The 23,854-nt window shown below is 41.5% G+C and overlaps 2 protein-coding genes across 2 annotated transcripts in view; one reads left to right on the forward strand and one right to left on the reverse strand.

Moving 5' to 3' along the window:
• The window catches only part of UGGT2 (UDP-glucose glycoprotein glucosyltransferase 2), a 99,702-nt gene extending 95,331 nt beyond the window's left edge, over nucleotides 1–4,371 (forward strand). The window contains exon 39 of the mRNA XM_076362103.1: nucleotides 1,898–4,371. Within this exon, the coding sequence (XP_076218218.1) occupies nucleotides 1,898–1,920 (23 nt within the window). The 3' untranslated portion in view covers nucleotides 1,921–4,371. The remainder of the gene's footprint in view (nucleotides 1–1,897) is intronic.
• Nucleotides 4,372–8,819: 4,448 nt separating this feature from the next.
• DNAJC3 (DnaJ heat shock protein family (Hsp40) member C3) overlaps nucleotides 8,820–23,854 on the reverse strand; it is a 40,319-nt gene continuing 25,284 nt past the window's right edge. The window contains exons 7-12 of the mRNA XM_076362116.1: nucleotides 23,408–23,527; nucleotides 21,658–21,763; nucleotides 21,439–21,559; nucleotides 16,024–16,156; nucleotides 15,050–15,198; nucleotides 8,820–12,697 (exon numbers count right to left, since the gene is read on the reverse strand). Coding sequence (XP_076218231.1) covers nucleotides 12,540–12,697; nucleotides 15,050–15,198; nucleotides 16,024–16,156; nucleotides 21,439–21,559; nucleotides 21,658–21,763; nucleotides 23,408–23,527 — 787 coding nt within the window. The 3' untranslated portion in view covers nucleotides 8,820–12,539. The remainder of the gene's footprint in view (nucleotides 12,698–15,049; nucleotides 15,199–16,023; nucleotides 16,157–21,438; nucleotides 21,560–21,657; nucleotides 21,764–23,407; nucleotides 23,528–23,854) is intronic.

Here is a 23,854-nt window from a genome sequence, read left to right on the forward strand (position 1 = left end):
ATTTTCCCTGCTCTTAGAGAATTTGCGTGGGTTTTAGGAGTCGCATGATGCTTCTTTACATAGGAGTTACACTAAGAGGGTAAAATCTTTTGTTTCATGCCAAACTCTACAAGAAAATTGTTAGCAGTGTCCTACTCTTAGAGTTCAAACACAACCAACTGTTCCACTTGATTTGAGCCACAAATATTAAGTAACGTACATTAGCTTAGAGAATCTAAAGCCAATGCTTTAATTCATTAAGTAGTAGGTTACTGAGCCTCTATTAATTCATTAGTTCACAAAAACTTTTTCAATAATTTGAGTCCTCAGTGTCAATCACCTATATTAATTCAGTAGTAAGGTATCCCTTACTTATCTTTTCAGCTTGAAATTTGCTTGAAAGCCACTTGCTGTTTAATTTTCTAGCATGATTTTTTTTATTTTACATTGCTCTTCTAACTTCTTAATCCTATAGAGCCAGTGCATATTCAAAGTACAAAATGTGAAAGATTTAAAAAATAAAGGACAAAAGCTGTACAGAAGAGTATCTTAGTAAGGTTAAAAGCCTCCTTCCCTCCAAAACTAAGAACTGCCAAACACCGAATCATCAAGATAAATGTTATAGCTGAGATCTGCCAGTTCGGCAAGTGCCGTTTGTCTCAGCATCTCTCACTCTGGGCTTATCTCTGCGGGGCCTTTTCGCACCTGACTGAGCAGAACGGTCTCCTTCACTTTCTCCGTACTGCCCGGATTTGCAGCCGTGGTCTCCGCCCCTGGCAACTTGTGCTCCCCCCCTTTCAGGTTTTACGCATCCTGTCCAGAAATTTCCATGTTGCTCTCTCTGTCTTCAGACTGTAGTTTACAGGTTTCCCCACCAGTCTTGGTCTCCGGTCCCGTTACCTTTCCTGTAGCTCTGTGTCCCTGTACGCTCCACCTAACAGCTACCGAAACCCAGGTACATGTTGGCAGCGTTCTTCTCAGCCTTGCCCAGGCCAGAAGGGGGGGGAACTGAGAACAGAGAAAGTGGGAGTCTTTCCAGACTGGAGTCACTGGGAAATGTAGGTGGGATGTCCTGGGAGGTCTCCTGAGCTGCTCTTCTCTAATATGTTATTGCACGGCCAAGCTTGGGCAGTGTTTCACAGGGATAGCAACAGGCGTATTTGCGCCAGTTCAAATCCTTGCCGCAACACATGGGAACGCTACAACTTCCCAAATTAGAAATGAACTGAATGCTGTCATGGACAAACAGGTGTATTTTTCCTAACTCATGGTGTCAGAAGACACTAAAATAAATTTGATGTAGCAGACACCTGACATGTAAACAATTATTATTAAGGATTGGCAAAGTTAGAAAGAATGGAAAACAGGATCTTGCAGCAGGATATGGCAGGCAGCTTTCATAACAACTGTACTACAGTGCTATGCCTGGTAATATGTAGTGTACCTGGGGGGGGGGAGAAACGACAAGATAAATGGTGTTTTAGTTTACAAATAGATTTTGGTTTTTTGTTCTTTTGTTTTTTACTAAAATTGTTTTAAACTGAGTTAGTAGGACGGTCAAGAAGACTTGACTGCATTACATTACTTCCAAGAAGACTTGACTTCTTGGAGTAATGTGAAACAAAAAAAGGTGATCTCGGCTCTCAAGGTTGAAGAAAAGACTTAGCAGATAAATATTTAAAAGACTTGAGTCAGGGAAAAAAAATCACTTTTCATTATAAAGGGTTCTTAGTAGTTTTTATCCTTTGTGAAAGCTTGTAGTCAACTTTTAGCGAGGCTCTAAAAATGAAGTTCATGTTGCTGAACTGACTGACTAGCAGTAAATAGGAAGTAAAGGGCTTTCTCCACATTTTACAAAACTAGTCATTAAGTCTTTATATAATTGTTTTTTGTAACTTTTTTTTTCCTTTGGTTACAGGTCTTAAGCACGATGAACTTTAGCACAGCCTGTGAACAGCAATGGTGACAGCCCAGTAGTCTTCTGCAAAAGACTGAATGGAAGTTGCGACTGTTACATTGGCACTATTTGTAACATTCTTTAATGTGAAGTCGATTTTCTAACTTATAGTGTTATTTAAAAAGTTTTAAATGAAATACAAAACCGGAAAAGAGAAATCCACAGGTACTTGATTTTTTTTTTTCTTTTAACCAGCGTAGAGTAGCTTTCCTAACTTCTTTGGTTTTCTTTTCCTTCTCTAAAAGGCAGTTTGCCCAGAGGATTTTAGAATATAAAGAACGATGTGTTTGTTCAGCTCTTCAGAGATATATTGGGTCACCCTGGAGGAGCACACACACATTCAATACATATGCAGAAACTGTTTTGTGCATATTACATGCATTAAGCTAATGTATTTAAATCTAAAGGATTTTGGTTATATGTCCATAGTTTTGTCCCTGCAGAAATGCTGTGGTCACAAGAAAAAATCTCAGTGTAGCAAAGATACTACATTAAAAAACAGCTTGTGTAATTTAGACCACACGAATCTAAGTCAACTTTGAAGCTTCCTAAAGCAGGAGTGTCATTTTTCACTGATTATGCAGGATTGCTGCACTCTTACTAATTCAAAAGAATCCTTTTCGATTCTTAGGCTCCTTTTGGTCACTTAAATAGTATGTTGTAAAATTCCATTATGTTTTTTGGTTAAGACGATTTTCCAACCAGCATACATTGTATCAGAAGGTCAGTACCTGAAAGCTGTTTCCACTCAGTTTTGATTATCGTAATTCTGTTTAGAATTTAAAGTAAAATAATAAAATACTTGAGTAATTTTGACTATCAGTGGTGTCTGCTGTAATTTTCTAAATATGTTCTCACAAAACTATTGCTCTAATGGGCTGCTGATGATTTGATCCCACAAAAATCAGCAGTGAAAAGTTCTTGCAATACACATATTGGAAAGTAGGAAATTTGTTTATTAAACTGAAATCTAGTGCCTTAAATACATACTCTGTTGCTTAGGCTGTGCTGGTTTCAAAATAGATTGGATATGACCACAAATTCTTAGAAGAGTAGCTGTAATGCAGTCCTTCAGTCTAAATGCTTGTAATTTTAAAAGATAAGGTAATTTGCACGAAGTGGGTGAATCCATTGTGAGTTGCACGATACTGCCATACCAGCAAATAACTGAATAAATAATAAGAAACACGAAGCATATGTTGTATGTACTGTCATTGTCCTCAGGTCTTGGTTATTTAAAATTCCTTACTGTAAGAGCAAGTATTTAAGATCAGGCTTTGCTGACATTTTTCAAGTCTTAGTAATATGAGACGTGAAATTTTTCTACATGTTTATGTGTTTTTCGTTGTATTACCTTTCTGCATTTTGAACAGTTTTAACACATCACATACAGATTTTAAAAGGTCTGTCGTGGGCGTTTTCTTTGTATTGAAGTGCCCAGTGAAGTATTCCCTGTGTAACCCAATAGCAATAATCAGTTAATACTCATTTTGGTTCTCTTGAGCTATGCCGTTTCATGGCCGTATCTGTTCTGTTACGCTTGTTCTCTAACACAATCACTTCGGGACATCAGGAGGCGGCAAGTCGAACATATTTGAACGTAGAGCTTCTTTTTTAAGTTGGCATCTTTACACCATATAGATGGACTTATAATTGACTTAGCAGATGCATACACACCATTGCTATAAATTCAATGTGTAACAAGGAACTGATACTCCGTATCAGAGGGAAAAAAAAATCATTAGTCAACTGCTCGCTGCTTTTTTCTCTGGGTTTTTTTTTTAATCTTACACTTCCATCCTGATGCTTTACTCTGCAGCAGCATTTCACGTTGATCTGTCTTGGAACATTATGCTTGAAGCATACATTGGAAAGCTTTTCTTGAAGCCAGAAGTTAAAGGTTAAGAAACCTTTGTCCTCTTTAATTATGATTATCTGTGCGGGAAGTTTCTGTTATGCAGTATAAAAAGTGGATAATTTATGCACTGATTTCTTGCTCATTTTAGCTGTAGCATCCTGTTCTTTTTAAAATTGGATTACTTCTACAGGCTTTAAAAAAGAAACACCTCTTTAAATACCGTTTCCTTGAGATTACTTAAATGATTAGAATATAATTTCTTAGAAATGTAATTTGCTGGAGATATTTTGAAGATTTAAAAGGTTTCATGCCGTTTTCTACGGTGTTGTATATATTTGTAAAAAATGTTTTACAGCCTTTCTTTTTCCTGCCTAATAATATTTTGAAGGAAAGCTCTTTTTTGAAATGGTGTCTTGGTTTATAAAACAAAGAGGTCTGGCAAATATATTAAGGTCTTTCCAAACATCTCTTTAAAGCAGCACTTTGATTCATAAGCGTATCATTATATTTTTTAATACTAAAGCAATGGATTGTGCGTGATGTTGTGCAAAATATTAAAGGTGCCACTGGAGAAAAAATGATTATTTTCTGTTCTCCTATTTTGTATTATACAATAACCATTAAATGCTTGGTTAATAGCTCCGAGGCAAAAAAAAAATGGCAGCAAGTTCTCAAATGTCTTCAATGTGAAGGAAGAGTTCGTGCTGGGAAGCAACGGCGAGGGTCAAAACTAGGAATCTGCTGTGGGGCGAGCACACGGAGATGCAGAGCGCGCTTGTTTCTAGTCTCCAGCCTGTGTGCGCTGCCCTGTGAAAGGGAAGAAAAAAGATCCTGGCTTACAGGAGCGTTACCGAAATCTGGTTCGAATCGGTAAACAAGCGAAGTAATATTTGAACCGTTCAGATGAAGAGTTTATACAATTGATAGTCATATGACTATTACAGGGTCCTTCCTAGGTCTTACTCTTCTTAATATCAGCGAGTAAGGTTGACGGAAAATGAGCAAACCAGACATTAGTGCAGTATTGTTGACAGGCCAGAGCTTTAGTATTGAAAATATTTCTCAGTTTTTATATTTTCTCATATATCCTTTTAACCTTTTTCCTAAATCAAGCGCCTGCCTTCACACCGAGACTTTACCTTCCCAAGCTAGATAGATGGTTTCTTCTTTCTTGCTTATGCTTTGTCGCTGTGATTTATTCCTTTGTTTGTTTAAAGTCTGGATTTAAACACACACAAGAAAATTTGAGTGGAAGCTCTGAAAGATTTGATGACGGGGGAGCAGTATCTTTTATTATATTAGATCCAATCCTCAACTGGTTTAATCCAGCATCACGTCTCTAGTACATGGCATAGTGCCGTGTATGGGATAATCGGTTTCCCGGCATGACAGTGGGCTGCCATCCAGCACGCAGTGTTTTCTCTAGCATCTCTTTTTTAGCAGCTACTTTCAGAGTGGCATCCTGACTCCCTCGTTGCCACGAGGGGAGTACTCTTTGTACACCACGTTGAAGTCTGGTCTCGGCTCCTGCCACACTTCAAGCGTTGGCTCCGGTGACTATGGAACGCAGACTGATGAAACGGGCCCTGCAGCAGCAGGGAGTCCGTGCCCTGCTCCTCTCAAAGAAGAGCTTCTTCAGCAGGCAGGAGACTCAAAGCTACTCCTTTTGCTTACATTTTTGCACTGATTTGGTGAATATCACTTTTTTTGCCCACATCATTCAGATGCACGGATTCAGATCCCCGTGAAGCAGGGGGGTTGAGGGCCTCAGATCTCCCACTGCCTGAGAGGGTGTGCTCACAGTGAGGCTATCATGCAAGAGGACAGTCTCGAGACATCGCTCGCGTTAGCTACGCTTTCATTCTGAATGTCAGACAGACATCCCAGCAGCTCCTTCTGACGCTTCTCAGCCAACTGCAGGTTGAAAGTCTCAATTTGGTGTGTGAATTCCTCTCCCGAAGGCGGGAGTCACAGAGTTGTAGCCACAATCAGTATTGCTGAGCCTAAATCTCTCTCTGCCGATGGAGATCTTGGTTCTTTTACCTTTGCTTCATTCAGAAGAGTGAGGATTCATTCTGGCAGCTTCTCATCGCACGTTGCCAGAAATCTTGAAGAGGATGTCACATAACTAGCTTTCCCCAGTCATCAGTGTGTCACTCTGGACCAGATTTTGGGCTCTGACAACTGTAAAATACAGAGGTGTAGGTGCGTTTTAAAGTGCCTTTTGCTAAACACAGAAATTTATTTATATCCATGGCTTAAAAACAGAATCAATCAATGCTGCACTCTTTTTTTTTTTTAACCTAAAGACATGCATGAAAAACACATTAATAAAATTGTGTAATTAGTTACATGGATGCTGACCTTTTATTATCAGATAATTATTTTCTTCCTTTGCAAGAGATAACAGTTCTATACGGATGAATATATATAAAATTGCAGGCCTGAAAGTGCTCAGTCTCTCTGCGCCTTTGAGGTGCTTTATCTCCACCGTAAGGTCAGAGTTTCCCAGCACGGCACAATACGATTGAGCGGACGTCGCCTAAACACAGCGAGTAGTCAGACCTGCACCTTGTGAAAGGGTTGCGGAGGACGCTCCGACAGTGCGAACTGCATCCTGAGCTGATGTTGGACTTCGTGAAAAGAGACTGTCTTCGCTTGCGGCTCCTTTCCTTTCAGCACAGGATGGTCCAGGTGAAAGAGAAGCAGCCAAAACTTCTCCCCGAAGGGCCTAAGAGCAAAGGCACTTTCAGCAGGGTCATTCTTTTTTCCACAAGCTCAGTTCTGAGAAGCCAGCTTTCAAACACGGTTCCTTTCAGTTGACTTGTCACATTGACTCTGTTTTTAACTTCCACTTCCAGGTATTTAACAGACTGATGACACATGGTCAGGTTGACTCGCTCCTCCTTTAGTGGAATCTATCTTTCTCTGAAATGTCGGTGTTCTCTTTGGCCGTATGTATGTATGTATGTATGTAACACCTTTTCGCAGTGGTGGTTGTCAGGGCCTGTAGGTTTTAGCTACTCGTTCGAATGCACGAGGCACACTGCCATTCTACTATGATTTACCTCTCGTATGGACACGCTGTGTAATAACACCGTGCTTTCAATTCTTTGCCACCCTTAGCATCAGCGAACCTCTAGCAAGCATCTGGCATTCTCTAACACATATCGAGTCTTGCAGTTACAACAGTAGGGAAATACGTTTCGCCCGTAGAAAAATTCTTCACATTTAGGAAGATGATGCAAGAGATACACCACTCTAGTGTTCTGAAAACTGCCAGAACTTGGCAATGTTATAAGCCCTGACAAACAGCTGCTCAGCTGTGACTCTACCCGTTAGCTTCTCCCGTCTCTCCACATTGCACGTCCCTCCTCTTCTTGGTTAGCTGGATACTCTGCTTACAGCTATGAGCCTGAAGAAAACACCACCACCAACCACACAACTGCCCAAAAAACAACCCCGTGCTCCTGCTGCAACTCCTTCCCCAATCCTCGCAGGGTTGAGATTTCAAGAATCTCTCCTAGACCGTAACTGCACCTCTTACCGTTGCGCTATTTGAGGTCAAGAAAGTCTGAAGTGCTCGTATCGTAGGCCACAGGTTTCCACAGACAGACACTGGGAAACCACGCTAAGGAATCTCACATAAAACCTGGCCTCTTAAAGAAGCCCTTGCTTCCAGCCCCCCTCCTCCCCCCCCCCCCCAAAATCTCATCTCACCTTCTGTCCTCTGTTCACTTTCACACATTTGGCAGCTGCAAGCCATGGAATTTTAAACTTGGACACCTTCGCTCTCACCAGCTGTGTATGTATCTGTGCCCTTCACCACTGTATACGCACACAAGAGAGCGTACAATAAATTGCTTCCAACCAGGAACTCCTAAAAACTAACAGTTTTAAGGAAGAGGTTAAGAAAATAACATGCACGTTCTGATGACCGATAAGGAGCTCGCTTACTTACTCACATTGTCATTCATGCACGTATACATGCTCTGGATGACTTCAGGTAGGATTGTCATCCTTATAGATGCCATGGATGTGACTCCGCCTCATTTCTCATGTTGCAGCGCAGGGGTTGTACTGGTGAGTAGATTGAGCCCTTGGTGGCGCTTTATGGCGTTGTGTATGAATTGACGCTTTCTTCGGTGAAGTCACCAATGGAGTTCCAGCTCTACCGGAGTACTTTGAGGGCACGGTCTGCTCTGAGGCCCCAGGACGCAGTTTCTGCTCCAGACTCCTACAGACTCCGCCTTTGCGGAGTAGCACTGCCTCTTCTCTTCAGCTGGCCCTGAAGTCCAGCTGAAAGAGCTGCTGCCTAAGTAACTCCTGCAGGCTCAGCAACCTCTCACCTGCCTTCCAAGTTCTGGTACTTTTGTCAGCCCCCTTGGAACATTGTATAAGATAATAATAAACAATCAGTTTACTGCCTTTAGAAGTAGGTTTCAGCATTGCCTAGAAACCACAGCTTAGAGTACACGCTCATCCCACACGCCCTCAGCCACCCACCTTCTCTCCCCAGAGCTGCTGGCTGGCTGGCCAGAAGTTCCAGCCTCAGGAGAGGGGGCAGAGGGGATTCCTCCTCTCCCCTCACATCACCAGCAACCGAGGGGCCCGAGGCTTTCCTGGGACAGGCTGCTAACCAGAAAGCCCCCCCGGAACACAGCCAGGTACCCATCTGGGACGGTTTAAGCACCCTCCTCTACCTTCAACACGCCGCCTTGCTGCACTCCTGCTACCCGCTCAGCTACAAGGAGGGGGGGGCTGCACCCACCGGCAGGAACTAGCTGTGTCCGGCCGAATGGGAGGAAAACTAAAGTTTTGAAACCCAAGCGTGAAGTATCCAAATGCTGCCTCACTCCGTACCTTACTCCTTAAAGCCTGACGACTTCTGCATTAGCTGCTTAAGAAATTTTACCGTAGCCCCCAAGCCGGCGTTTTGGCAGCCTTTTACCACGTTTCTGCACAGCTCTAACTCCAAACTTGGAGGGCAGGATGAGGGAAGAAGGGCAGACAAACACACTGCAGTGCTTTCTGGTCATCATAAATATCTTTATTGTGAAAAATACCATAAAATAATTCCCACAATTCTAGAAAAAACAGTTCTTGTGTTTTAGATTTATGATTTTATATAAAGACACTTTTATAATTTGAAACATTCGATAAATCTCTGGCTAGCTTTACTCATCCTTCTTAAAACATAAAACTGCTACTTTGAGATTTGCTGAGGGCAAAAACAAAAATTATTCTCCCATTTATTTTTTGATTATTGTATGGATAAAAGTGTGTATTACAGAGCAAACAAACAATACCTTACAATAAGGCACTTTTAAATACAACTAACCTGCTATGCTACGCTGGCTGGTTTCCAGCAAAGCTCCTACAAATCACAGCCCCAACCAGAAGAGTAAGTCTTAATCCAAACACTGGTCTGAAAACTGAAACGATAACAAGCTTGCTTTTTTTTTTTAAAGTTTAAGCTGACACATTTCCTGCGTATGTCGCAAGTTTGAGCTCTTAAGTTTGTAATTCACTTTGAATCTGTTTTAATACCGGTTTATGAATACATCAGTATTAAGCATGTATCAAGTAAAATACGCTTCCCCCCCCCGCCCCCCCTTCATTTTAAAACAAGCTGGAAAGTAGTTTATTAAAACCGAAAGAGAGAATTCAACAGAGAAAGTCTGCATCTACACATAGGCCAAGTATTGTAAGGATGCTTCATGCACATCCCGGGGTTTACAAACGAACAAGACATTTACTTCGACGTTCAGTTACTGAACGTGATTGCACTACAGACGCCCACTAATAAATAAAAAGGCGAATTCGGTTTCCTTGTACGCGGCTTGCGCCGTTAATGCTCGGTGCGTTACCAGCGCTTCGTTTTCTGAAGTCACATCAGGAAACGCATCACCGCACCTGGAGAGCCTTGAAACGTAAATGCTTTCTTTTTAACACAACTTTGTCCTCCTGTATTTTCAGAAGTACCGCAGAGCTAAAAGCCAGCATCTGCTCCCTCAAACAGCTCTGGCGCGGTAACACCTCTTGCCATCGGCAGCCGCTTGGTAGCGGAAAGCCGCATTCTCCACTGCTGTTTTTCGGTTTTGTTTTCAAGACACGGTCTTCCACAGAAGGACTCCACGAACAGCGCTCACGCATTTGATCGTCTTCCTACTTCTACCGACTACATTCAAGCCTTTTCTTCTTTTCTTAACATGCAATTTTCCCTTTCCCATTCATTCTCAAAATAAACATAATCCTTGTTGTTCCCGGCCGCTTCCAGCGTACAGCAGAACTGTCCGTTGCCTTCGAGAAACAACTACGCACTGCTCTAACATCAGGGCCTTGTACGAATAATTCACTTATGAGGGACTATCTTACGCCTTCCCTTAAAAAAAATAAACCAACCAGGAAACAATTTTCTCAGCTGTAGCTTTTAAAAGAGAGAAGGGAGAGGGATGAGAACAGAAAGAGCTGAACGAGGGCTGTCCTTTCAAAGAAGATGTATCACTTCCAGCACTTCCCTAGCACACAAACATAGCTGTCTGTGGCATTTATTGTGACTTCCTGAAACCGAACAACACTCCTCTATGTACAAAATACGACATATTGCTGACACCGGTCATTCAGTATTAATTTAAAAACAGCCCCTTCTGTAGCGAACAGGGCGATACAAAAGCGTTGACCCAGAGCAATGGCTCGCACACCAACACGTACAACCGGCGAGCCACCCAGCAGCCACCGTGGTTGGGTCTAGCTCACCCCCCAGGGACAGAGGGCCGACGACAGCCGAGAGAGACCCTCATACCCGAGAGCTACCTACCGACCTTTTACTTACCGTGAGCAAAAAGCACACGCGCAGAGAGCCGTCTGCATCGGCTGACACCACGGGGTAACAGGTTATTTATCGGTGCAGCAAGTTCCTATGTCTGAGCCCTAGAGGTCCTACGAGAACCGTGCTAGCCTAGAACAGCGTGAACAGCGTCCCGAGCATCTTCTACAGAGTGTAAACAACAAGCTTTCGGACAGGTCAAAAGCAGAAGAAATCAAACATCTAGAAAGTCATTCAACTTGGAAAATACTTGACGCCGGAGTTTCATAGGCTGCTGGGTGGTTTTGTACCATAAACTGTTAGAAACCACCGCATTCACTCTTCAGCTTGAAGATAAATTTCTGCTGAACAAACACTGACCTTTAAATTGCTGTCGGAAAACATTTTACAAAGCCACATGGCCTCACAATTATGTTTGTGAAGTACTTGAGGCAGGAGACAAGCGTTACGCTTCAACAGCGACTCTGGTTACAGTAATAAAACACTCGCTTTCAGATCGAAGGCCTTATTTGCCAGTTTCGTTTGTTTTACCGAGGCTGCTTATGCTTTCAAATGCCATGAGCTGAAGTGAGAGAAGATTCCGATCAACTGATTATTGTTTTCCAGTTAAAATCCAATCAAGAAAACGTTGATGAACTGTAATTCTTGCATTCTAAGAAAATGGCTGCTGATGAAACTCATCGGTAATTACGACATGTTCGGCTACAGAATGAGAAGACTATTCACTCATAGCAGCTACGCTCCTGGTAGTACCTCACATCGCATTCACACAGTTCGATCGATACACCAAACCAATCTTAGCTACGTGCATATAGAAGAAATAAACCAGACTTTTGGCTAATGGAAAGCTAGTTCCTCTTTTTGCGCACAGGCAGTTGTTTTTGCAGTACTGTGGCTGTTACACAAAGCATAAAATTACTTCCAACAATTTCACAGTGAGTATTGACTCCCTGTTGCATCACCCAGCAGAAATGAAGCTGCATTACGGGGGGAAGGCCAGAGTTAATATCGTATTCCTACAGTCCGCAGCACGCTCACCTCACAACCCGTACTGGTTCTGAGTTTACGTACGGGGAAGTAACAAACTGCTGCATAGTCGGGGAAATGTCACATCAAAGTTTTTTGCTCAAAGTTCAAGCAGATATTTTGTTAAAGTGCAAACTACTCAAAAATGATACCTACGCATCCCAAATCACATTCAGAACAAGTCTCTCAAAAAAACATCAGGTATATTTTTTTACTTTCATATTTGACAACTACCACCAAGGAAATCATCCCAATTCATTTCAGGTTAATGAGTAAAGCGAGTAGACATTTTCAAACACAATTAGTTACAAGCGATCTTCTTTCAGAGCGGTTGTTCAGACTCACTCCATAGGCAGCCTCTTCACCCTACCCACGGCACTGCCGACAGTAACACCGCCGGTGGTCACTGGGGCCTCCTTTTAAGAATACTGAGAGATGGATCATTCTGCTGAGCGCGACGACTAACGATTTGTTAACGTAGAAACTATCGTAACTACCCTTTCCACGTTTTATTAGGCCCCGATTCAGAAAAATATTTACATGCATTTTTACCTTTAAGCATATACTTGAGTCCTAAATTTGTGTTTAAGTGTTGTCCTAAGTAGCCTCTCACCGTTTTTTCCATCCATAGGAATAAACATGTCCTGCATATCCACAACAAATACATAGGCAGTAACAAACCCCCCCCAAGCAGTACGAGCTTGTCAAGTTCACCACAAAGCAAACTCTTTGAATACTAAAAAGAAAGAAGGAGCTTTCTTCTGGTGCAGTAAGACTCTGGGTTAAGGACAACCTTAGCAATTAAGATTTTGGGTCTTGAACTGAGAGACTTTTTATTTTTCAACGAATTAAGTAAAAAACAGCAGCCGCCACCAGAAACAGTCTTGGCTCTAACTGAAGTGAAATTTGAATGTAAATGGTCCTCCTCCAGAACCAAAGGGGTTGAATCCTTGCCACGTGTTCCAGTTCCTGTGGAAAGGGTTGCCCCCACCCTGCTGACTCTCTGCATCCAGTGGGTCCTCTCCCGCATCAAACTTCCGCCTCATTTCTGAAGGAAACAAAACCAAGGTGGAATCATGGCACAGCAGTTAGGGCAGTAACACCAAGCACCTTTGACAACCAATAACCAACTCACACCCCCCCCCCCCAACCCAGAGAGCTGCAATTATCACTTGTATTGGCAGCATCTGTAGAACCTAATTACTTTGAGGTTTTCAAAGCTGCCCAGGAGACCAGCAGGAAGAGACTAACTCCATGAAAACGCTGTATGAAAAACTTCAAACGAGTCATTTAGTTTAAAACAAGGCAAGACAGTACCTGGCTGTCCAACAGGACAGGTATGAATTTCAACAGGGACAGGACAGTTGCACTTTGACCAACTGTGTCCCACAAATAATTGGGACATCTTGTCCTTGCTGAGTTTATTGGACCTATTCTCTCATAGCTGCGCTCGCTCAGGATGGTCCGAGGACAGACCACGCTGTATCCTGCCAATTCTTCACAACCAATACATTCCAGTATTGATCATTCAGCAACAGCACGAAAGTCAGCAGGCAGAGCCCCAAACGTTTTCAATCTTCTCCACACACCATTCAGGCAGAGAGCTGTCTAGGGGACAGCAGTCTGGAGGCAGAAAGCGTGTTCTTTAAGTAGTCCAGTCCAGCGGAGACAGAGTTGAAAGCCTTCCCCAAGACCCACAGACAAGTCACAGGCTACGCCACTACGCTCTTGCTTACACCCACATGTAACTTTCCAGCAGCCTGCAAGCGCCACAAGGTTTTTGATCACCTGGCACTTTTTCAGGACACCCATTTCATCAAGGCAGAGAAGGGAAGCAAAGGAGTTCGTTAGGGGGGAATCATGAGTGGCTGGGGGAGGAATGCAGAAGATGGCCTCAAAGTACACTAGAGCCCTATGATAAATAAGCTTGCAAATGAAAGCTCAGAGATTCAGAAGCCTGCAGGCTTTATAGTTTTTCTTTACATAACCAACATGGTCACTAGAGCCAGAAAATGACCTAGGAAAAATATCTGGATGAAAGGAGAGAATGTCATCACAGTAAGAAGAGACAGAAAGCAGTACAGATGGCATTACAAAAGCCAAATACGACCGGTGTGACTTGTCTTGCCCAGTTGGTTTGACAGGAATGGTAAACATGACATAAGCAACAGTGTCAAGGAGAAAGTAGATGAACATGTGGAGATGCTGACAGGGCAAACAGCATCTCAAACACTTCCAGTATATAAATCTCCTAATTTGTGCTCATAATTATGAACAAAGATCACATTAACACAGAAGAAGGTTTTCTGACCAGAAGTGCTTGTAATGCAGTTAATCACTCTCAGATCCCTCCTTCCCCCAAGAAAGTCTGAGCCCATCTGCCTAATTATCCCTTAGATGATCCTGAACAGTTGAACATAAAAACGGAAGCCTCCGATATCTACATCTTTTACCTGCTTCCGTCTTTCTAGTGACCATACAGGAACACTTTGAAGACAAGAACTTAACAGATGGCTCTGGTTGAGGGTTTTTTTGGTTGGTTGGTTTTTTGTTGGGGTTGGTTTTTTTTGGTTGTTTGGCTTTGTTTGCCTTTTTTTTTTTTTTTTTTAAAGGAGGCGAGATAACCACACCACCTCGGTTTTTATTACATTCTTGAGACTAAATGGTCCAAACCCTTCCGTTCATCTCTTGGCGAGACAGACATCAGATCTCCTAGTCACCACACCACAGGATCTCCCAGGAAAGTGACCGCACTCTTCGCTTTTTTCCCCTCCTCCAGAGCTGATGAGCAGACAGCCAGACCTGACAGGGCTCCTTGCTCCTGGGGACTGGGACGGCCTCAGGAGCCTGGTCACAGACCAGCAGCAAGGGCATCCTCAGGCCGACAGGAACCGAGAACTCAGTCCCCTGCCCTCGGGCAACTGCTCTGTTGGCAGAGCATCTGTTTGCACAACGCATCTAGGCTCCGATACACACAACAAGGGCCAATTTTGAGGGCTTCTCTGGAGTACTTCAGGTGCTCTTATAATCTAAATGTAGTTTGCAATAGAACTTTAGGCAGAAGGAGACACCCACATCCTTCAAGTGAGCATCTCCAGAGTTAATCAATCCTGGAAATCTCTGCAAGATGATATCCTAACAAGAGACCTTTGAAATAATAATTTTTATTTGACTTTAAACAAAAGTCACTGAAACACAATAAATAATTCTAGGTTTACATCTGACTTCATGCAACAGATTGGATGCAAGTATTAGTGCATTGCTTCTTCAAGATGGATAAGGGGAGAAAGGGAAAAAGGGAAGCTGTAATGCTTGTTATGGCTTACACTTGCTGCATTTTTACATTACTGTAAGAAAGTAATTAAAAAAAATGAAGTCACTGCGTAAGAACAATCATTACCTGGGTCAGTGAGGACTTCTTTAGCAGCTGCTATATCAATGAATTTTTTCTCCGCTTTCTTCTTTTCTTCCTCACTCTGGAAGTTATCAGGGTGCCACTGGGACGCCAGCTTTCTGTAAGCTTTTATGATTTCTTGCTTTCGAGCATTTCTGGATGGATAAAATTACAGATAACTTAATTTTCTAATTGTTCATATGCCACACTACTGAAACTACACGTTTATTTTAAACACTGAGACAGTAATTAAGGGCATCAGGAAAATTATGAGTTAGTTAACCTTCTGCAGGTGGCACTGAAGATTCTTTACACAAAAAACAGAGGAAGCAGATTGCAACTTTAAACAAAGATTACTCACTCTTTCCTTCACCACCCATTTACTTTCTTTGTAAAGATGCTACTGCCAGCTACTATGCAGAATTTCCCAGTCTGAAGAATTTACCATCAGGTGAGTAACAAAAAGCACAAAGAGTAGAGGTCAAATTAGCTCACAATTGGAAGGATCACCAATACTAGTTCAGAACTGGACATTTGTTTGGTCCTCATTAGAAAGAGAGGTCGCCTGTTTCTCCAGGTTAATGGCAGAAGTATTTCAGATACCTTTCAATTAGTCCTTTCAAACTCTTCCAATCCATCGTACTATCTGCCACAATTTTATTTTTTGTTGCTTTCAGTAATTCTTTCCAGTCTTCATTTGTTCCCCAATTCATTCACCTGACTCTTGATCATCTATACTAAGAATTTCTTGCCAAGGGGTTTATTTCCTTCCTTCCCAGTGGTTTTTTTTCATTCTTTCTAAAGGAATTGTAAACAAATGCTACTTAAAAGCTGAACACTGCTAAACTAGTACAGTAGGAAAGTGAAGGTAGCAAGATACAGGAACAAAAACTAACACTCAGCAGAACAAATTCAAGTGATCAGATGTACTGGTTTAATAACCAACTTTCACATCATCATCTCAGATATTAGTATCTCACCTTTTTACTCCTAAAATTTTATAGTAATCCCTCTTCTGTGATTGCTTCAGCATCCTCTGGGCACGTTCTAGCCCCTCCCGAATCTGCTGGTCATTTTCACTATTGGCTTGAGCAGTCTCATAGTCTTTAATAGCTTTTATAAAAAAAGTGAATGAAGAAAGGTTACACAAATCTTTACCAACTTCAATTTAAAGAACTCAACCACTCACCAAAACTGAAGTTTTGCTATTACCGTATATAAACAGCAAAACTTTTATTTCAACTTGCCATGGGTTTTTTTTCGAAATTGAAAAACCTTGGAGTAGAGGAGATTCACTTTCACATATTAATTAGGTAACTTACTTTCTTTAGGTTCATCACACTTTTTGGAAAGGAAGGAGAAGGGAGGTTACTAGCGGCAGGTCAGAACACTCTCTAAATGTTAGACATTCACATGGATGAACATAACGAGCATGTAGGACTGGGACAGGAATCAAGAAGCAAGTTTCAGCAACTAGTATTTGAAGAGCCCACTGCACAATGTTAGTCCCATACGTCGCTGTTCAACTGAAGGATGCATTATACAGAGTCTTTAAATTAATATTCCTTCTTCTCCCACAGTCTGCACTCAATCAGCACGATAGAAAGCCCCTTCCTCTTTAATGACAATAAAGATGGATTTCAGATTACCAATAAGTTCATGCTGTTCGTGAAAGACAAATATTCCCTTTTTACGCCTCTGCATAATATGCAGACAGTTGTATTTTTTTTTTTTTCCAAAGGCATGCTCTTGCTTTTATTTCAAGAGTTGCATTTCTCGGGAATGAAAGAAAGGTATTCATGAATTTTTAAGAAATTCCAGGTCTACACTTTTTTTTTTTTAAAGTAAGCTATATTATTATTTTAAGTGGTAACTGAATGCTTAAGACACCAAGTTTAAATATTCTTTGATATCAAGATTTATCAAGGGAAGCAACTGTTGAAGTCTTTAATGAGACTGCTCTTCTTTCACTGTTATAATCCTCAGTCTCATTTGCAGATCCAAGTCTCCTAGGTTTCTCAAGTTATACAAAGTACTTGCATCAGATTATTTCCAAGCAGATGCTATTTCTCAGCAGGTGTGACATTTGTTTTTCACTGTTTCTGAGCAAGACAGCAGGAAGTGCTAATGAATTTGTATTACCAGACATCTGATACCACTGCAATCTTGTTTTGGTTATTGGAAAAAAAAAAATTCCAAAAAGTATTTTCAGTGCCCCAACAATTTCATATGCTATTACAAAGAAAACAAAATTTCTATTCATTTTCACATCACTGGACACTGTCATTTGCTGCCTGAACAAAGCGCTTTGGCTTCTGCTGCTATTTTTAATAATTTGTCCAGCCATTAAAAAAACAGCAAACAAGGGTGTACACTAATGCATGTGCCCAATATATGCTGTCAAAACTGATAAAAATAATGAAAATGCAGGGATTTCATTACACTGCTTTACTGCTCCAATAATTTTAAGCACCAGCGCACTTAATCTGCTTCATGTAATAATGGAGGTCCCATCACAACATCCTGCCAAATGCAGATCAGATTGCTCAACTTCACTGAGCACCGCAACATCTACAGCATGCACCACTGCTGGCAACCAAGCTGCTCAGGGGTCAAGTATTTGCAATGACAGTACTTGATTTCTCTTTTTTTAAATTGACTCCCTTATTTAAAGGCTGCAAGTATTAAGCATATGGGAAGGTATGTTTTTAGTGCTGCACACAGCAGAGGGAATGCACCCAGCACACCTGACGGCAAGTACCTTTTGCACTTTCTCTCAGCTGGAAGAGACTTCAATTTTGATGGTACTCTCCAGTGTAGGAATTTTCCCCTTTGAGAGCTAATCACTGTCCCCACCTGAGGGGTGAGGGTTGGAAGCAGGGTGACAGCTTCCTGACCACAAGAAGTTTGCTATGAAACCAGGAGATTTACTACTAATTCACGGTATGTCAAGTGAGATATTTAATCAATTCTTCTCAGTCACTCTTTCTAAAAGCACTAGTACCTCAAACCAACACAAGAATCACTGCTGCTTCTTACTGGCCTGCTATTTCAGAGAGCATCCTTTCTTCCTTTGGCCTCAAGTTGCGCCAGGGGAGGTTTAGACTGGACGTAAGGAAAAATTTCTTTACTGAAAGAGTGGTTAAACATTGGAACAGGCTGCCCAGGGAAGTGGTTGAGTCACCATCCCTGGAGGTATTTAAAAGATGTGTAGATGTGGCATTTAGGGACATGGTTTAGTGGGTGGTGGTGTTGGGTCGACGGTTGGACTCGATGATCTTAGAGGTCTTTTCCAACCTCAATGATTCTATGATTCCTTTCATCCTGTCCCACGACATGAAAGGAACAACCAGTTTCCAGTATCACTTTCAATTTGAACACTTTAGTCAAATCTAACTCTCCTTCTTTCAATATAAGAGTCTTCACAAGCTCTCGAATAGTAAATCGCATCGTATCTCTAAACACCTTAGCTGGCTTTCCTATCTCGCCTGCATCTTTAAAACTGAGTGACCAAGATTGGCCATTATTCCATATACAGAATTAGTTTCCTATCAAACACGAGTAACTGCAGACAACCTACGTCCATGCCAACTCTGTTAGAGGAATAACTGAACCAGTTATGCTCTTACTGAAATAGGGACTGTTTCCTCTACAGTAGTAGGGTGGGGAGAGGGAGAAAAAAAAAAAAAGGATGTCCTGACCAATTCTGAAACAGCAAGGTGGTTTTTCTTCTTTCTTCTTTGACAAAACTTGTTCTGTGTACTTCAGACAGATAGACTCCTGTACTTATGAGGTAAGCCAGAAAGGGAGTCATTACACATCTGACTCAGTAGACAAGCCCTGGATCCCATGTGATTATAAAGTAATTAAAACCATTTGATGGGAATCAGAACTCAGCTATACATACTGAAGTGCATCTTGAACACTTAACAATAATAGCCTTCAAAGCTCTGAATTACAAGTACTTTGAAATTTCCTGTCTTTAAACAGGAAAATAGGTGCCTCCAGCTTGAAGTCTTCTTGAGGGAAGAATGAGAATCAGTTTGCCCCTTTAAATATGAGACTACAACTTTAATTACGCTACTGTTCTCTGCAGCAGAGAGAAATCAGCCATCATTTTATAGCAGTTAAAACTGAGGGTAAGTGAAGACACCTTCAGGCAGACTAACATTAATGGACTGTAATACTGTTTACGGAGGCTCTGCTGGAAGGAGGAGTGTAACTACAACCATCTCACTACTGTCAAGGGCAGGACGAAGGCAGGGGATATGCCAAACAGCAGGGATTTGGAGGAGCACCGTTCCACTCTAGCATGGTTGTCCACTCAACCAGGGCCAGGAAATAAGCTCTCCCAGATCCCCGGTGTGTCTTCTCTGCGCTTCCTTATATCCCATAATAGGGAGGCATTTGCTGCAGCACAAGACCAAGCTGGCTCTGTGCATTTGTGCAGGACCTTGTTACAAAAATTTTTTTCCCCCTTTAAGTTGCAAGAGTTGCCAGATTCTCTCACCCTAGAGGAACCAGAAATAGATGAGGATTTAACAGAAGATAATGTTAGAAAGACCCAAATTGAGATTCATCAATTTAAAGAAAAACAAACAGATCAATTCTGTCCACTAGTAAGAAGCAAAAGGTACATCTAAGAGGACTCACAGCAGGGCCTGTTTGGCCTGCCTCTCTCTGTACCCTCCTCTAAGCTGAAGATGCATACACCTTGAGGGGAAAAAATAACCTTAAATTTTCTTTGGGTTCTCCTTTGGCTGATACTCCTCCCTCTTAAATCAAAAACCTTTGTACAAGCCGTAATCTATGTAGATTTGTATTCTGTACCTTCAACTATTTTTAGGGAAGTGGGTTTTTTTATTAATTTGTAAATCTGCTTTTCCCAACACTGACTGAACTTACTTCCACTGTACTGAAGTACAGAAAAAGATGAGGAAATGCCCAAAGGGGACCTCATCACTGTGAAATCTTCCTGAGCCTTACTTTTAGGTTGACATTGCAGTTCTGAACAATCAAAAGATGGAAAAACATTACCCTAAGAAAAACAGAAAGGTAGTTTTTCCTCACACTTTGGTTTTTGTTTTTTTTTTTAAGCAATCCCTTTGTACAAAGGTCATCAGTTCTCTGAAATGCTGCTGTCTTCCACCCTTTTTCTTATAAGAAGGAAGAAGGCTTGCCAGCCTCAGCAAAGAGGGAGTAGGACTAGGTCACTTCAGAAGTACGAAGTCTACAGGGCTGATGAAGAGGATGGCCTGAAACTACACCAGTCCTCTTTATACCATGTTTACATTTGAGTCAAGGAGGCCTAAAAAAAGAACAAAATTTTTGAAGTGAACTTCAAGAGGTGAGCAATATCATCTCTCAGTGATTAATTTCTCAAAAAGACAAAAAATTTGAGCGTGCTATTAATGAGAACAGCTGCCTTCATGAATGTTTAAATCGAAAAGATTTTTTTTTGTTCAGTTGTAAAGCAAGAGATCCAGTACCAGAATACAGAAAAGGAAAATTGTTCTATGAGTACCAAAATTAATGGAATAGTTTTCTGCAGATTTAAAGTCTCAAAGTCCTTTCCCTCACCACATCTGACTGGAACAGCCCAACGCTTCAAAAACTGTTGCATGACTGAGCACAGGGGTGGAACAGACACACTGTCCAATTTCCTTCTTAAGCCTGGTTTCTTGTGGAAATGAGATTCACTAAATTAAATTTTGAAGACTTTTTTTTATAGCACATTAGCACTTAGTACTCTTAAAGAAGCTAGGTAACAACATAATGGTGTACTCGGAGACACCCATTACTCAGTCCCTATTTTCCAAGGCTATAGATGGGACCATGTAACAGTATGCATTTTATGGAAACCCCGTATGGAAAATGCAGCCTCCTCATGAGTAGAATCAGTTTACGGCTCTTAGCAGCACTACAGAGACCCATGGAGGTGAAGCAACGGCCATTATCTTCCTCTGCCCTCAACATATGCTAGGGGATAGAACAGTATTGTTTCATGCTGCCATCTAAAGACATTAAAATGGAGTTCCTAAAATGGATTTACATCACCCTGACTATAATTACCTTTTATCTCTAAATGGAATTGTCTGACATTGCCGATTATATAAAATGTGTTTAAGTAAGCTGAACAAGCTGTACAGTCTCATAAAACATCCTGAACATAGCCCACTGTTGTAAAGACAACTCCGCTGCAGATAAAACAAGTACATTCCACTTTTACTAATCAAGACAAAATTACTAGCAGGTATTTTTGTAAATCTGCAACTACCAGTGCTGATTAGGGATAACAACAGTGTAGAATCAAAGTGCATGTTAAAAAATTTTGACACACTGACTGCATTTTAAACGCCCACAAAAAAGTATGTGCAAACTGCATTTAACTGTACCTTCTTCATACAGGTCTTCCAGCAAATACGCTTCTGCTCTGTCTTTCAGGGCATTCACATTGGTTGGTTCCAGTTGCAGAACTTCTGTACAAACTTTTATGGCTTCTGTAGCCTGCTGATTCTAGAGAGGAGAAAGGAAAACAAAATTCATGTAGTTGTGGGGTTTTGGGGATTGTTTGTTTTAAAGAAATTTACAGAGGGAGACAGAAGCAGAATTACCTTTGATAAACAGTGACAGATCCTTTCTTTGGCACGAGTAGCATAAATTGGGACTTCCGGCTCAGTTTTCATTACAGAATCATATTTATTGATAGCATCTTCATACCTGTTTAAATCATGAAGATAAGCATAATATGAAATGTAATAACTATTTCAGGGTGTTGTGATTTATTTACAAATTTTAAAATTTTAAGATTCACAGATTTTCACATCCTTCTAGCAATGTACCTTAACTTTAATAGTCTTAAAGGTGTGGCGTGAGACAACACTATGAAGAAAATTTTCAGCCACTTCAAGAATGACATCCCCATTCCCCTTCCTGTGCTATGAGACAGAATAGCAGGCACTATGCCTGGCAGGCTTTTGCAGAAGAAAATGACTACCATCCCTCAGTGTGCACAGACAACAGTCTCTAGATTTGCCTCCTGTTCAACACGCCACTTTGCACTTGGTAAAAAAAAGCATCTCCCTCTCCGATATCTGAGATGGACTAAGTCAGGAGTCTTGCTGTGAGCACTGTACTACTTGCATTTCTTGGTACAAAAAAGAAAGGAGTTCTTTAAGCCAGCTTGAATCGGGCAGTCGTTTTCTCCCCTTCCTTCTTGTCCGCAAGTCACATCGTAAAATGTATTTTTGCTGTGAAGGTTTCAAAGATGCTAAAGTTCCATGGTTTGAGTAAGAAATGGATTAGAACATTCACCTAAAAATGCAAGTGTGTGATTGAACCCATGGGTTGGTACAAGCTAGGAGAAATTCAAGTCCTTACGGTTGGATGTCATGTGCTTGGGAACACATAAAACTGAAATAAAGCAAGAAGTAGAAGAATACAGAGGCATTGCCTGTCATTTAACAGGGTGCATAAAAGCCCATCAGTCAGATCCACTTTTGCTATCAAGGCACTGCAGCGTTACTAGGTGGTTTTAGTCTAAAGATGTGGTCCTTTAATCACAGAATAGTTGAGGTTGGAAGGGACTTCTGGAGGTCATCAGGTTCAACCCCCCTGCTCAAGCAGGGCCATCTAGAGCAGGTTGCCCAGGACCGTGTCCAGACGGATTTTGAATATCTCCAACGTGGGGAGACTCCATAACCTCTCTGGGCAACCTGCCCCAGTGGAAACGAGGGGGTGGTGGGAAGCATTTTCATATGTTCAAATGGAATCTCCTGTTTCAGTTTGTGCCCATCGCCTCTGGTCCTGTCACTGGGCACCACTGAAAGGAGCCTGGCTCCGCCCTCTTTGCACCCTCCCTTCAGGTATTTATATACATTGATGAGATCACCCTGTAGCAGAGAAGGCTCAGGGGAATAGTCCCAGCTATCTCAGCCTTTCCTCACATGTTAGAGATGCTCCAGTCCCTCCATCATGTTAGTGGCACTTCGCTGGACTTTCTCTCAGCAGCTTCATCTCTCTTGTACTGGGGAGCCCAGCACCCCAGGTGCGGCCTCACCAGTGCTAAGTAATAACATACGAGAGCTGACAAATATTATCCCTATCTTGGTCTTACTACTTACTCCACAAAGAAGTTAAGTATGCAAAGAGAAGACAATGGCATCAGAGGAATCAGAATAGGATTGTCACTATGTGAGTCAATATTTATTTTAATTGTAATTTGAGAGCTGTGCTCAGTTATCCACTTCAACTGACAGATGCAAAAAGCATCACTTAATCAACTCCTCAATCAATAATAAGTTGGCACCTCAGTAGTGATTTCTTTTTTTTTTTTTTTTTTTTAGTACAGCAGTGAACACTTACCTGCCTTCTCTGATGAATTCCTCTGCTGACTCGATCTGTTTATTGAGTTTCTTTACTTGTTTATAGAGAGAGAAGCATTGCTTATGGTCTTGGTCCAGTTTCAGACACTCCCGGACTTCACTTTTCACAGGGAGATAGGGAGGGGAAAAAAAAGCCAAAACAGAAAGACATCACCACACATTATGAAGTTTCACTTAGAGACACAATGCGGCATCTATAAGCTGTCCAGAACAACAGTTGACTTCTTTACACAATCTCTCCTTTCATCCAAGAATGAATTTAAAGTGAGATAAAAAAGTCTTCCAGAACATACAGGGATATTTGTCTGGTTTTGTTTTTAATTCTTTTGTATTGCCAAATATGCAAAGATTGAGAAGTGTTACATTAATAACTGACTAAACAGCAAAAGAAAAATATACCCTGGGAAAGAAATTATATTCAGCATTT

The sequence above is a fragment of the Aptenodytes patagonicus genome, chromosome 1, assembly GCF_965638725.1.
Source record: "Aptenodytes patagonicus chromosome 1, bAptPat1.pri.cur, whole genome shotgun sequence".
In the NCBI taxonomy this organism is placed as follows: domain Eukaryota; kingdom Metazoa; phylum Chordata; class Aves; order Sphenisciformes; family Spheniscidae; genus Aptenodytes; species Aptenodytes patagonicus.